Raw genomic sequence first — 14,368 nt, 5'->3', positions numbered from 1 at the left:
AATAAAGAAAAGTGATGGAAACCAGTTCACAATATAATTTTTTCTCACTTTGCAAACAAGAAAAACGTAAGTGTAATATCAATGAGCGAAATCTTTCACGTTGATTCAACAACGTGAGACAATGTTCCGATGTAAAAGTGTCATCATTTGAAACAGAACAAACCCAGATAGCAAAATTCGTCATTTTTCTGTTGAAAAATGCGAAAATGACAGATTTTGCTGTCTGGGAATTTGACCAACATATATCACGCAAATTCACATGTACGTCGTGCCAAAGCTAAGATGTTAAGTTGCAGAGAGTTGCATTAAAATCCAGCAAGCAATTCACGTCTCGGCAATATTTTCTACATTTTAGTTGTTTTAACTTCTTCAGATATTCATAAAGGTGGAACAAATGGCAATCTTGTCAGCTAATACTGATCTCTGAAATCTACTCATACTGGGCAATATTCAGCCAAACGCCGAAAAATTTACTAATTACCAAGATACTGTCCTGTGGTAAAAAAAATCTTATCGTGTGCACTTTCTAACACAATAACAACGAAAACGATTGATAATTTTATTACTTTCGTAGATGGTCACTTTCAAATAAATAATTAGCAGCAATCCTACGATATATAAACGTTTATGATTTTTTAAAATAGCTGCAGCTGAAATGGCTGATTTCCCAGCAAACACCATTTGAAGAGCTTAGTTCTAAAAGTACCTAAGTCACATTTTGCAAAAATCGAGTTGACTATTGCAAAGATACGCTTGCAGTCGCGTAAGTCCACCCGAGCAAAGTTGCAACAAAAGAGCAACCTGTCGCACAGGCACTCAGTCACTTTTTCTAGCGCCAAGTTTGCTCGGGTGGACTTACGCGACTGCAAGCGTTTTTTAGCAATAGTCAACTCGATTTTCGCTAATGTGACTTAGGTACTTTTAGAACTAAGCTCTTCGGTTGCTCTTTTTCACTTGATCACATGACGGTCTAAGTCCCAAAAACAGCTTGTGTTTGCTGGTTTGCCATTTTAACCTAGATTACAAGGCTCATGCGGCAAAACAATCTATTAGCGATGAACTATCAAACCAAATTGCAAAACAAAAGACGCGTGCCTATATTGCCTCTAACTCCAATACATTGGATTCTCAAGCAGCGAGATGAAAAGCAGTTTCAAGCACAGTTGCAAAAAAAAAAACCGACTGCTTCTTGTTGAACAACTTTAGCAAATCTATACTCAATAGTCAGATGAAAAAAAAATACGATAAACCAGATGCACACGATTTCCGGGGAAATTATAAAAGGAACTTTTTCATCTTGTTCATTTGACCACTATCTTCTCTCCTAACCTTAAAGTGCCAGCAGTGATCGCCAAAGACTCGACACGTCTCTGAATTTAAGATCACCGTTGACATAGAAAAAGCATTGATCAACGCTTGTTTAAAACCAGTTCTGATCTTGTGATAATTATTATCTTTTCTTCATATTGATTGATCACAAAACACCTCTTCTTGAATTAGAAGATCTACCTTGAAACTTTTTCTTTCAGTAGTTTGTGCTTTTCATGTTTGTAATTGAGGATCCCTTCAACATCAACATGTCTTCAGTCCATCTCGAAGATCCACATGGATTGCAGCATCTTTACAATCTTCCGACAGCGTTTATCGGATAGAATCAAGTTTGTCGTCAGGTAGAGCTAGCCGCACCCTGACGAGCTGGCTTCAGCATTCAGGGGGGTAGAACAAGCAGTGCTAGCATCCAGACTGGCAGAAGACACCGACGGGATGCTGCAAATCTCTGACGAATCCGACACCGATCCCTGACCTTGGTCAGAGAAGTGCGTCATCTAAAAACAAGGAAAATAAATTAAGCATTGAGAGACAAGACAAACAAGCTACTCCTTACACATTTTTGGCTTTGTTTAAAAAACTTTATAATAAATTGCGAGTTGGTAAAATTACAAATAATTGCATTTTTTTTTTTTAAATTTGAAGACATACGGTAGTGTGACCGATTTAAGTCCTTGAAGTCATGCAAAGGACATGCCGAATACAATTCTGATTAAGTCATAACCACACAAGCCTCTCATCCAGCGATGCTTTAACGATTTGTGGTTACATTAATTGATTGTAATGGTAGGAGATGTTATTTGTAAATTTGGCAAGAGCTGGTTGCATTAGCAAGTAATTGTTAGTTAAATAGGCCAGCAAACGAGGTAGGAAAACTTTAATACGCATTCCCTTAGGATTTTGCTGATTTCAAAGCATCTAAAATTAACTGATGATCTCTACTTGGAACTGCGTTAATATCTCAGTCCTCACACTTATCTTCTTTTGCAGCGAAATCACAAAGGCAGTCCTCTCAATCATTACTTTAAAGGTTGATCGAACGCTCAGTAACGTGAAAGTAATCGAACAAGTCGCAATCGCTCACCAGCTGTTGAAATGCTGGTTGCTCAATTTCGCTTTGCAAAGCGAAATCGCTCAGAGCCTTCCAAGCTGGCTGCTGGCAGTTTTGTACTTCTATGGGCTTCGCTTTGACCGAATCGTTTCTTACTGGCTCTGTTGCGACCATAGCTACTCCATTAATGCCAGCAAGACCTTGTGATCCGTTACCATTGCCACCCTGTAGAACATAGCGGCAATTAAAGCCGGATACTGGCATTAAGTTGTTAATGTTAAGAAGATAATTTCATTAGGTTTTAACGACTTGCACAATCAACCGCGAAATGTGTTAACAGCAAAAAAAGGAAGAAATTATGTTTTTCACACATTGAACTTTTAATTTCATTATTATTTGTAAATTAAAAGGGGAAGGGACGACACTTTGCAAATGCAAGGTCTCAAAAGAGATAGAAATGTCGAAGATCCATGATTAATTTTCAAATAAAGTAAATTGACACTCATAGAGCACTCTGTCAAACTTTTAGATGCTTACTTACCATCTGATGTCTCTCGACACATGTTTGACTTGGATGACTGATATAAATATGACTATCAATTTTCATTCAACACGTAGCCTAGCCAGAGTAGATGGCACAAAACAATGGGAAATATTTGTTTTTTTATAGTTTATGCATCAGTTTGTGTTTAGCTTTGCAATTCGACTATTCGTCGATGTGTTATCAATAAAACACCGAAATTATATCAAATAGAAAGTTTAAAATTATATTTCACATTAATTCAGCTTTGCAATATATAAAATCAGTTCAAAACAGATATAGCCTGTCAAAAAATGTCTGTGAAAAAAATAATAGTTTTTATCTGGCTTGACGTCATCGTAGAAATCTGGCTTGGAAACTCCGTAGCCGTAGCTTTTTCTATGTAATGCGCGTTGACAAGTGCGGTTCAAACGAATATAACGGTCGAAGGTGAAAGGCAGTTCTGACGCTCCAGACACATACTTGGAATATGAATTACAATTTAACCGATTTGAAACTGTGTCCGTCTCAACGGATAAATTGCTTATGTATTTGGACAAATTTTTTATTGCATCAAACTAAATGTGTATATACTCAGGTACTGAATTAATTTGCCACTAGCAAGTAATGAAAGATAAATATTGTAATGAAAATGTCGACTTCAAACGAAAATTTAAATAGGTTTGATTGCGCTGCACTGTGCACTCTGACAATAGGTTGCGACATACATTTTCAAACAACTCCTCACCCGCTGGTATCATAGAGCAATTAGCCACAGACATATACAACCAAGCAACCACACGGCATTTAACATAATGGATTAAAATTGAACATAAACTATAAGCTACAAACGTTTTCGGCCATACACACGTTAGCCCTTATCAAGTAACAAAAAATAACTGCTTATCATATCTACAATGAAAATGAATGACTGATCTAAACACTGAATTGAAAAACGAAATGCAAAATGAAACGGCAGAACAGAAGAAAGGCACATCACGTGGCGTTTAAATTACACCAGGCAAAGACGCAACATATGACGTATCAAGAAAAGACGTTGAGTAGATAAGAAGCACCTGAGGCAAACAACTGTGTATTGAGGCGAGGATTGTATGATTTTATTAGCAAAGCCTCGTGGATTTTAGTGTCGAATTCGGTGAAACATTTACGCATAATTCTAAAGGACTCCAAGGATGGTTTGTTATTTGAACATGTTTGACAATCGAATATGTGATCTTTAATGGCACTTTGCTTGTTCAAATTAGTTAAATCCAAGTGCTCCCTCACTCTCGTGGCCAAATGCCGCGTAGACATACCGATGTATGTACAATTCGCGTCATGCGAACAAGTGAACTTGTACACGACATTTGAACACAAGTAGGAGGGAGTCCTAGATTTAAGCTGAAAATAATAGCCAACTTTGAACGTTTTATACACAGGAACAATATCCACGTTGAACTTCATTTTGATAAAACTTGACATATTACTGACAAAGCGTCTCGATGCTTTACCCACAAAGGGAACTGTAAGGCAGTTTTTCCATTCACGTTCGTCCGCTTGAGAGTGCGTAGAACGTGAATCCAAAAACCCCCTCAGCACCTTATTGAAAAACCATGTGGGGTAGTTGTTCGCAATAAAACAAGACCGTAAACGATTGACTTCAACATTAAAATTATCAAAATTAGAGCAAATATCTTGTGCTCGCTTGAGCAGGCATTTAATTAATCCAGATTTGTAGGTTGAAGGACATACAGCATTAAAATTGAGAAGGAGGTTGGTATTGGTTGGTTTTCGCCAAACCCAAGTGTCAAATTTGTTTTTATTAATTTTAATTTCGACATCGAGAAAGGGAATGGTCTGGTTGGCTTTTTCTACCGTGAAAGTTATATTAGGATGTTGCGAGTTGAGAATGTTGAGAAACTGCATACAAGATTTATCATCATTAAATATAGCAAAAACGTCGTCAACATAACGTAGGTACAATTTAGGATGGCAGTTCACATCAGTTTCAGAAAAAATCTTTTGTTCAATATGTGCCAAAAAGAAATTAGCAAGCGTTGGACCCAGAGGCGAGCCCATTGCCACACCATCAATTTGTTTATATAATTTGTCTTTGTATAAAAACATACCTTCGGTGGCTATGTGCAACAGTTTTATAAAAATTTCTTTTTTGATAGGTGGTTGGTTGGGTTGATCTTGCGAAAAAATACAATTACAATTTTTTCATTGTAGATATGATAAGCAGTTATTTTTTGTTACTTGATAAGGGCTAACGTGTGTATGGCCGAAAACGTTTGTAGCTTATAGTTTATGTTCAATTTTAATCCATTATGTTAAATGCCGTGTGGTTGCTTGGTTGTATATGTCTGTGGCTGAAGAAAGTAACCTCTTTACCAAAATTGTATTATAAAGTCAGCAACAGAAGAGGAATACCAGTTAAGGATTTTCGTAAATTGGAATGGTTAGGAAGAAAGCTTGTGAAATTAAAACTTGATGTCAGGTATTTGGAAACGTGTACTGATTTGAACATTTGCCCAAATTTTTTAAAATTCAAGACACCGAATCTTAGCGTTTGGAAGAACCCTCAAGAAATATTCCAAATTATATTAAAAAGAAAGTTGAGCGAAACGCGAAGAGAGACACGCATTGCAGAGAGAAAGTATGAAGAAAACAAAAGACAGATCTTGAATATCCTTACTTTTTGTGAAAAAACATGTCTAATTTGTCTGCTTACAGAACAGTTCAAACGATTAGCAACTGAAACCATCAAAACTCACCAGCTGAAGCTTACCAACTTGTGGAGAAGACAAAGAGTCAAAAGTCCTAACTGCATAATTAATCTTAGTAAGAAAAAACTGAGTCTGTTAGAAGAAGAAGCATTAAGATTTGGCCTCAACCACCACATTTTCCCCAAGAAAATGGATTTGAGCACCGTAAAAGCAAACGTAGAACAACTTGTGTACTCATTAAAACGGAACGAGAACATTTCCATAGATTCTGAAGCTAAAGATGAAATCAAATTTATTGTGAAGCGTTTCATGAACAACTCAAAACAGTTGTGCGCGTCCAAAAGAAATCAGGCCATTCACAAAGCACTAAAATCTCTATCTTCAAACAAGGATATTAAAGTATGCAAATTCGACAAGGGAAAAGGAACGGCAATTCTCGACTCTTTCGATTATTTTTCCAAATTGGACAGTATTGTAAATGATACAACAAAGTTTACAGAAATTAACACTACTACCAAAGTTCATCCGATTATTTCCAAAGAAAGATCTATTGGGTATTATGTGAGAAAGTACCTAAAAGAATTTGATGCAGACGTAACACGAAAATTGATTCCTTCTGGGAGCAGCCCAGGTAAGCTGTACGGTCTTATCAAAGTTCATAAAAAAGATAATCCCGCGCGTCCTGTTGTATCCATGATTTCTACTCCTGAGTACGGTTTGGCAAAGTTTTTGGACTCTATTATCAAACCTTATATACCGAATGATTACATGCTCAATTCTACTAACGATTTTTTGGATAAACTCAATAAATTCCAGTGTGCTACCAATCAACTGATGGTTAGTTTCGATGTAAAGTCATTATTCACCAATGTTCCTTTAAAAGAAACTATAAACATTATCGCCAATTGTATTTTTTCGCAAGATCAACCCAACCAACCACCTATCAAAAAAGAAATTTTTATAAAACTGTTGCACATAGCCACCGAAGGTATGTTTTTATACAAAGACAAATTATATAAACAAATTGATGGTGTGGCAATGGGCTCGCCTCTGGGTCCAACGCTTGCTAATTTCTTTTTGGCACATATTGAACAAAAGATTTTTTCTGAAACTGATGTGAACTGCCATCCTAAATTGTACCTACGTTATGTTGACGACGTTTTTGCTATATTTAATGATGATAAATCTTGTATGCAGTTTCTCAACATTCTCAACTCGCAACATCCTAATATAACTTTCACGGTAGAAAAAGCCAACCAGACCATTCCCTTTCTCGATGTCGAAATTAAAATTAATAAAAACAAATTTGACACTTGGGTTTGGCGAAAACCAACCAATACCAACCTCCTTCTCAATTTTAATGCTGTATGTCCTTCAACCTACAAATCTGGATTAATTAAATGCCTGCTCAAGCGAGCACAAGATATTTGCTCTAATTTTGATAATTTTAATGTTGAAGTCAATCGTTTACGGTCTTGTTTTATTGCGAACAACTACCCCACATGGTTTTTCAATAAGGTGCTGAGGGGGTTTTTGGATTCACGTTCTACGCACTCTCAAGCGGACGAACGTGAATGGAAAAACTGCCTTACAGTTCCCTTTGTGGGTAAAGCATCGAGACGCTTTGTCAGTAATATGTCAAGTTTTATCAAAATGAAGTTCAACGTGGATATTGTTCCTGTGTATAAAACGTTCAAAGTTGGCTATTATTTTCAGCTTAAATCTAGGACTCCCTCCTACTTGTGTTCAAATGTCGTGTACAAGTTCACTTGTTCGCATGACGCGAATTGTACATACATCGGTATGTCTACGCGGCATTTGGCCACGAGAGTGAGGGAGCACTTGGATTTAACTAATTTGAACAAGCAAAGTGCCATTAAAGATCACATATTCGATTGTCAAACATGTTCAAATAACAAACCATCCTTGGAGTCCTTTAGAATTATGCGTAAATGTTTCACCGAATTCGACACTAAAATCCACGAGGCTTTGCTAATAAAATCATACAATCCTCGCCTCAATACACAGTTGTTTGCCTCAGGTGCTTCTTATCTACTCAACGTCTTTTCTTGATACGTCATATGTTGCGTCTTTGCCTGGTGTAATTTAAACGCCACGTGATGTGCCTTTCTTCTGTTCTGCCGTTTCATTTTGCATTTCGTTTTTCAATTCAGTGTTTAGATCAGTCATTCATTTTCATTGTAGATATGATAAGCAGTTATTTTTTGTTACTTGATAAGGGCTAACGTGTGTATGGCCGAAAACGTTTGTAGCTTATAGTTTATGTTCAATTTTAATCCATTATGTTAAATGCCGTGTGGTTGCTTGGTTGTATATGTCTGTGGCTGAAGAAAGTAACCTCTTTACCAAAATTGTATTATAGAGCAATTATTTCAACACAAAAAGAACAAAAAGGTATTTTTCGTTTCCTTCACATTGAAAACGCTAAATTAATGCGCAGTCACTTTGTCCGCTATTTGCAATCACAGAAAACTCAGGCAATGACCCAAAGCAACCACTTGTACAACTGGTGTCACTTCAAAACAAACGTAGACCACCACTCGACCTTCAACAACAGTAAATGTAAGCTGAATCGTTTACTAACATCGGCAGTTGGTATGGAGTTAATCATTTATTTTTAGCCTGAAAATTGCCGTTAGGAAATATTTCTCAGCTTGTTGCAGTGACAGAAACCATGCTATGCTTTATTTTTATCCACCTAATGCTACAGATCGTAGAGTCAACGTTAATTTTTAAGGGCGAGGTTTGTGTAGTTTCAGACACATTGACGATACAGACACAGACACACAACAAGTACATAAAACAGTTTGAAGAATACACAAGAGGGACAATTGAGAGTTTCTATGGGAAACAGAAAATATACTTTGAAAGAAAAATTGAAAATGTAGATAACCGCAGAAAAGTGTAGACTGGAATTTTAAACTTTGACAAGGTATTTAAATAAATCACTAATGTATAAAAAAAATTTGCCCTTTTTATATTCTAACAACGTTTGCGTACGCTTAGTTCGTTTTAAAAGCACCGACTTTTTTAGTTCGGTTGATAAGCCATCTTGGTGCCAACCCTAAAGTCGTTCCAACAATTACCTTGCCAATGAGTTGGCTCATGCATCAATGTGATCAACGAAAAAGCTTTTCACCTTTAAACAATATCTATGGTCAGCATCTAACAAATATAACAACGATTTATTTTAATGTCCAGAAGCGTTAAAGTAACACAAAACTTTGTAAACTTTCAAGTACCTGTTCACCACTTCCTTGATGTTTAGCTTGTTGATCTTGTATTTGTTTCAGGGCAATGGAACGCTTCTTGTCTTTGCAACGTTTGTTCTGGAACCAGACTCGAATGACTCTGGCGGATAGACCGGTCATTTCGGTCAGTTGTTCCTTCATCAGCGCATCTGGTCTACAATTTGCCGCGTAACAAGATCTCAAGGTGTGAAGTTGTTTTTCGTTCAAGACTGTTCGCACACGTGTCGTTTTGGCATCTTTTCTCTTCTGGGAGGAGACATTGGGCCTGTGGTTACCTAACCCTGTTGGCGTGTGAAGTCCCCCCATGGAAGGAGGACTCATCACAACAGAAGGGCCACTACCAGGAGATGAAAATCCGGACATATGGTGGGGATCATGGCCTCCGCCTGACAAAATAAATAAGAAATTTGCATATTTTGCAGAAGATTGTGATTAACGCTTAAACTATTTCAGTCGTGTACGAATTTTGGTTTGAAACACCCACATGTGATAGAAGAACAACCCAAAAACAGTTTTTGAAAATGGATGAAAATCGGCTACAGAACCTTAATTTAAACTTTAAAGATTTATTTATTAATGTTTAGGTTTTATGTTTCTCATAAATTATGATTTAGCGTAGTACTTCACATTGAATTGTATATTTGTTCGTATCTGAAGGACCGTTCCTGGTAAATTAGAGGGTTGCTGAATTGTTCATAATTGGCGAGATCGATAATGCGGTACAGAAGGCAATTTTCTACTTACAATTTCTTATGGAACTCATGTTTTGCCTTCACCAGTCTTTTTTGGTTTATTTTCTTAGTTACGCAATTGACATTGATGTGCGCGCAAAATGCAACAAATCGTTTTCATGTCACACTTGGGGCTGCATTGTGTGGCTTGTGCCGCCCACAAGCTAAACCGTCACTTTTACGTCGTTTAACGACGTTGTGTCAACATATAAACTATTAGTTAAGACGGCTTTGCAGGCTAAGTCACAGAGAGAACAAAATATAGGCTTCGTATCACTCAGGTGATCAAGTTAAACAAACAAACACGACAGGCAGGTGACCAGGTACATCAAAGTCTTGCAAATACCTGATGGTTATCAGGGTGATTATTTCAATTTCGTACGGTTTCTCTTTTGCATAACATGACTTGTTATAGCTCAGATAACCACCTGGCTGTGTTTGTTATCGTATGCAGTCGTGTAGCCCATAACAGCTACGTGTGGGTTTTGCTGCCCTGCTAACCGCAGACATGCATTTCACTATCCAAATAACTATTCATAGGCCTACATGTTTTCTAGTCTTCACAATTTTGTCGCCTTTTCGCGTTTATTTGGCAAGGTGGTATATCGCATCTTTTGTAGCCAGAACTTTCTTTTTCGTCTCGGACAATTTGACAAGTAAAAATACAATGGCATAAACAACTTTGTCTTAATTTCAACATTTTTTAATTTGATGCAATGTGATTAAAAATCACCCAGCCAGCAAAATTTGTCTCTTTTGGCATTAACTCATCATCTGCACATTTTACGTTCAACATAGCATTGCATTTGACAACAGGTATAGAGTGGTAATCTACTGTATATCTTGAGATCGTTTCTATGAAAGCGTTGAATGTCAAAAGAATTATTGTGTGATTATAGTTTGAATACATTTTGAGAGTTCTTTTTGTGCAAAGTTCGTGTGATGTAATTTACTTTCGAAGTGCAAATTCAACCATCGTTCACAATCAAACAGCTCTAGTTCCCTATTTTTCAGAAGACTTTGTTCTTTCTGTCGTCCTCTGCGATATATATCACGACCTTGATTAATTGCTTGAGATGTCATTTAAGTTCTGAGTATAAATGATTTTGAGATTGTGGGGGGGGGGGTTGCTGGCCAAAAAATGTTGTGGCATCGGCTCTTATGTAGTTTTACTGTGTTTTTGTAGGCGATGTTTTGCACGTGAGAGGTTAGCACACCAAAATTGTCATCATTTTACATTAAAAATATATCACTTAAAAACTAAAAAAATTTGCCGAAAAACATGCGGAACCGGCAATAATTTATTTTGTAATTTTTCATTTCGCGAAGTGAAGATTTACATTTTGTTAATGAAGTTTTTGATTATGAATTGTTCATTTGTCACATTAAAGGTTGAGCTTTGTGGCGAAATAATTAGCTGAAATTGACAATAATGAGTTCCAATCTTGCCAACGCATAGGCTTTGACACAGGGAAAACAATAGGAAAGCAAAAAACTTAACTCCAGTGGCTGTTTATGAGCAATTAAAGCTTAGGCTACTATAAGAAATTAAAACAATTCTGTGTTTTTATTCATTACAAATCTTAGCAATTTTAAAATGCATGAACAATTTTAAATAATTATTTTAAAGTAAAATCTCTACCTCGATCTTCACTATAAAAGCACAAACGTGTCTTGCTATAGGCAAAACTTTCAAGAAACGTGTCAGATTAAGAACTACGCCAAGTATTCTTTCAAAAAATTGCCAAAATTAATTAATATTCATAGCAAAAACAAGATATCAATAAAAACGAACAAGCATGGAAATTGTGACATTTCATGCTCATATCACAAGCTGAAGAGTTTGAATGGAACCACAATGGAACATGAAGGAATTTTGGGATCATGAAGAAATTTTGTGGTATTGTGAAAAGTTTTAAATGCAAGAACCCGTGTAATTGAAGCGTTTAAAAAGAGTTCAATTGCACATTCAATTAAATTCTGGTTCTATTTAGGCTTACAGCAGTTTTTTTGCTCACTGTGTTGAACTACTTGTTTAAAACTAAGTGGTGCGATGCATACCGATTAAATCACTTGCTGACATCAGGTCGTGATCAGCTTTGCAAAAAAGTCCATCGACTCGAAGAGCGAAGTGGTCGCCAGGAATCAACTGTTTGTTGCAAGCGACACATTTGAAGCACTCGATGTGGTAGATCTTGTCTTTGGCTCTCATGACAAAGTTGCTCTTTGTAAAAGTTTCGCCACATTTGTTGCATTTTGTTCCGAATAATCTGCAAGAAAATCATGACGGTTCATCAAGTGTGCCCACCATTTACTTTCGAAATTTGCAAGACGTTTGGTAACCTATTGCAGCACACATAGACATTTGTCAAAGTATATAGGTTATCTAGATTCATTCAATTGTGATTGTGCTGTAGGCTACTGTAATGGCGGCTATACAATTAACTTGTTTATACGAATGCAAGTCACATATCAGCCAAAGTTGAATAGCAATATTTGACACAATTCTAAGACTTTATTCGAACAAACAAGATGGTTCTTTGTGCTGTTTTGTCATTGATGTTGGAACAGAGTCATCATGCTAATTTGATACAGCATCGTTGCTTTCGAATACATCAGCAAAAGGTTTCAATCATCACTTCATTGTTGCAATACTCGAACAATGAATCACTGACTTCAGATTTAAACATAGTGCTCATCGGCGTATGAGCAGATCTTTCCAGGCTAGATTGGAGGGCAGGAAATCATAGTGCTGATGTAAAGCAACGCTAAGTGATGTTAAATTACTTCAACATGAGAACACAATTCCAAAAGTATTATTTCCTAGATAGCAAATCTGTCCTTTTTACGTTAATTCAACGTCTGCAGATGATGTTGAATCAGTGTAAAAAAGACAGACTTATTAGCTGGGTTACGTTTGCGTATGTGGTGACTATGATATACGACAGCGGGGGACTCTGATGCCAGAAGCAGAACTTTGTTATACGACTAATCGTAAATGCATCAAGCTGACATATGGAAAGTACAAGGCTAAAACTCAAGGGACTGGTCTGCCTGCGAAAAGCAAAACCCTTGTTGTCCCACGTGACATGATACCGAGCGAACACTTTCGATCGAACTGTAGGCTAGTCACTTTCCAGTTGAAAAATACAATGTTCCAATTATTGAAAGGACTACAAGAACAGGCTGTTTATGACATACGAGCAAAAAAACACTGTTCACACATTAATTCGATCAGCGCCAGAAAGCAGTTTTTTTAACTGGAATACATTTTGTTTCATGGCCGTGGTCAAATCAACTGTCAGGCATTGCGTCCAATAGCGTGATAAGAACCAGATTGACTTGACTTGCACGCTTTAATAATTCAAGTGATGTTTTGGCTAAAAATTTCCTTTGTCATCTTTATGTGTTTTAGCCCGTTTAAATTCACATATAAATATTTGAGAAAAGTACTGAAGCAAAACAAAACATAAGTATTGAAAGGAAAACCACATGATTGTATTGTATGAGTTAATTGGCGCCACAGGAACTACATATTTATTTCCATTTGCATGTAATACATCTTTTGGTTGATACATGCATATTTTTGGTTGACACAAAAATGGCCGTGTGGTTATTAAATTTTAATCTTCTTTGCTCTTTCGGTGATACTGACTTTCATGTTGTCGAGCAGTAGCCTAAGTCAAGTTACTCATGGCTCAATTACATCAGTTGCTCCTTCATACATATCTTGAAAGAACACAACTTAAATGCAAAGATTTGAAGACACAGGAAACTTTAGGTTCTTGAAAAGTGTGCCTAGATTTTCCAAACAAAGTAAGTTTAACACTATTGCAGCCTTCTGGAGTATTTAAAACAGCATTTTTTGATTGAAATTAAATGAAACGCCGTGTCACTTTCTGAAAAACGTTATTTCGAAACGAAACAATACGAAATTCTTTAAGAAACTTATTTCAAAACAAAAGCAAAACAAAGAAGGGATTTTGCAAAAAAAAAAACTTTAAGTTTTTTTCGAACGGCCATACTGTAATATTGTGGTAACATCTTATGACGGCACTTGGTAACTTACACAGAGGGATATAGAGTCGTGAAATGGAAACGTGTTAACAAGTTGCGTGCAACAACTTTTCTTTGGCAATTTCTGTGTCGTTGTCGTGACAATTTCGTCAATTAACTTTCAGCCACTGAATTCGCTACTGCGATTTCAAAATCTTTTAAAATTTTCAAGAAGTCACTAGTCAAAAGGGAACTAACCAAACGACCTGACAATGGAGTTGGCACACATAAGACCATATAGCCTACCGGTAGCTAATTTCATCATCCATTCAGTCGTCGCAGGCAAATACAGTCAATCCTCTATTTAGTTTATTTCCTTCCACTTCGGATTTAAACAAAGCATAGAACACACAACATCTTTTAAATGACAAACATTTCTTGAAGTCAAAATACCAAAAAATGTTCAGTTTCAACAATAAATTGTTTGTTTATCAACGGCGTTGTAGGCTACACCTCAAAAATATGCACGAAATCTAGCGTAAGCTTGCGATACTTGGTTTAAAGTAGGCTAAAATCATAAAAAGCCGAAAATCAAAAGCGAAGATTTAGTTATAAAGGAAAAGATCTGGTGTCTTTAGTTGTTGATTTCCACAAAAGCTTTGATTTTTATTTTTAGTTTTCTGTATATCAAAGAACTAGAAACTCGTCTGAGCCAAACTCCCAGTGATAGAAACTGACAA

General features: G+C 36.5%; 1 protein-coding gene across 1 annotated transcript in view; it reads right to left on the bottom strand.

The window, feature by feature from the left end:
* Nucleotides 1-854: 854 nt before the first annotated feature.
* LOC145775602 (insulin gene enhancer protein ISL-1-like) overlaps nucleotides 855-14,368 on the bottom strand; it is a 30,100-nt gene continuing 16,586 nt past the window's right edge. The window contains exons 3-6 of the mRNA XM_082586917.1: nucleotides 11,694-11,902; nucleotides 8,893-9,287; nucleotides 2,414-2,605; nucleotides 855-1,826 (exon numbers count right to left, since the gene is read on the bottom strand). Of these exons, the coding sequence (XP_082443043.1) occupies nucleotides 1,677-1,826; nucleotides 2,414-2,605; nucleotides 8,893-9,287; nucleotides 11,694-11,902 (946 nt within the window). The 3' untranslated portion in view covers nucleotides 855-1,676. The remainder of the gene's footprint in view (nucleotides 1,827-2,413; nucleotides 2,606-8,892; nucleotides 9,288-11,693; nucleotides 11,903-14,368) is intronic.

Source organism: Aplidium turbinatum, chromosome 8 (genome assembly GCF_918807975.1).
Source record: "Aplidium turbinatum chromosome 8, kaAplTurb1.1, whole genome shotgun sequence".
NCBI classification, from domain to species: domain Eukaryota; kingdom Metazoa; phylum Chordata; class Ascidiacea; order Aplousobranchia; family Polyclinidae; genus Aplidium; species Aplidium turbinatum.
This window is presented reverse-complemented; position numbering and strand designations above follow the sequence as displayed.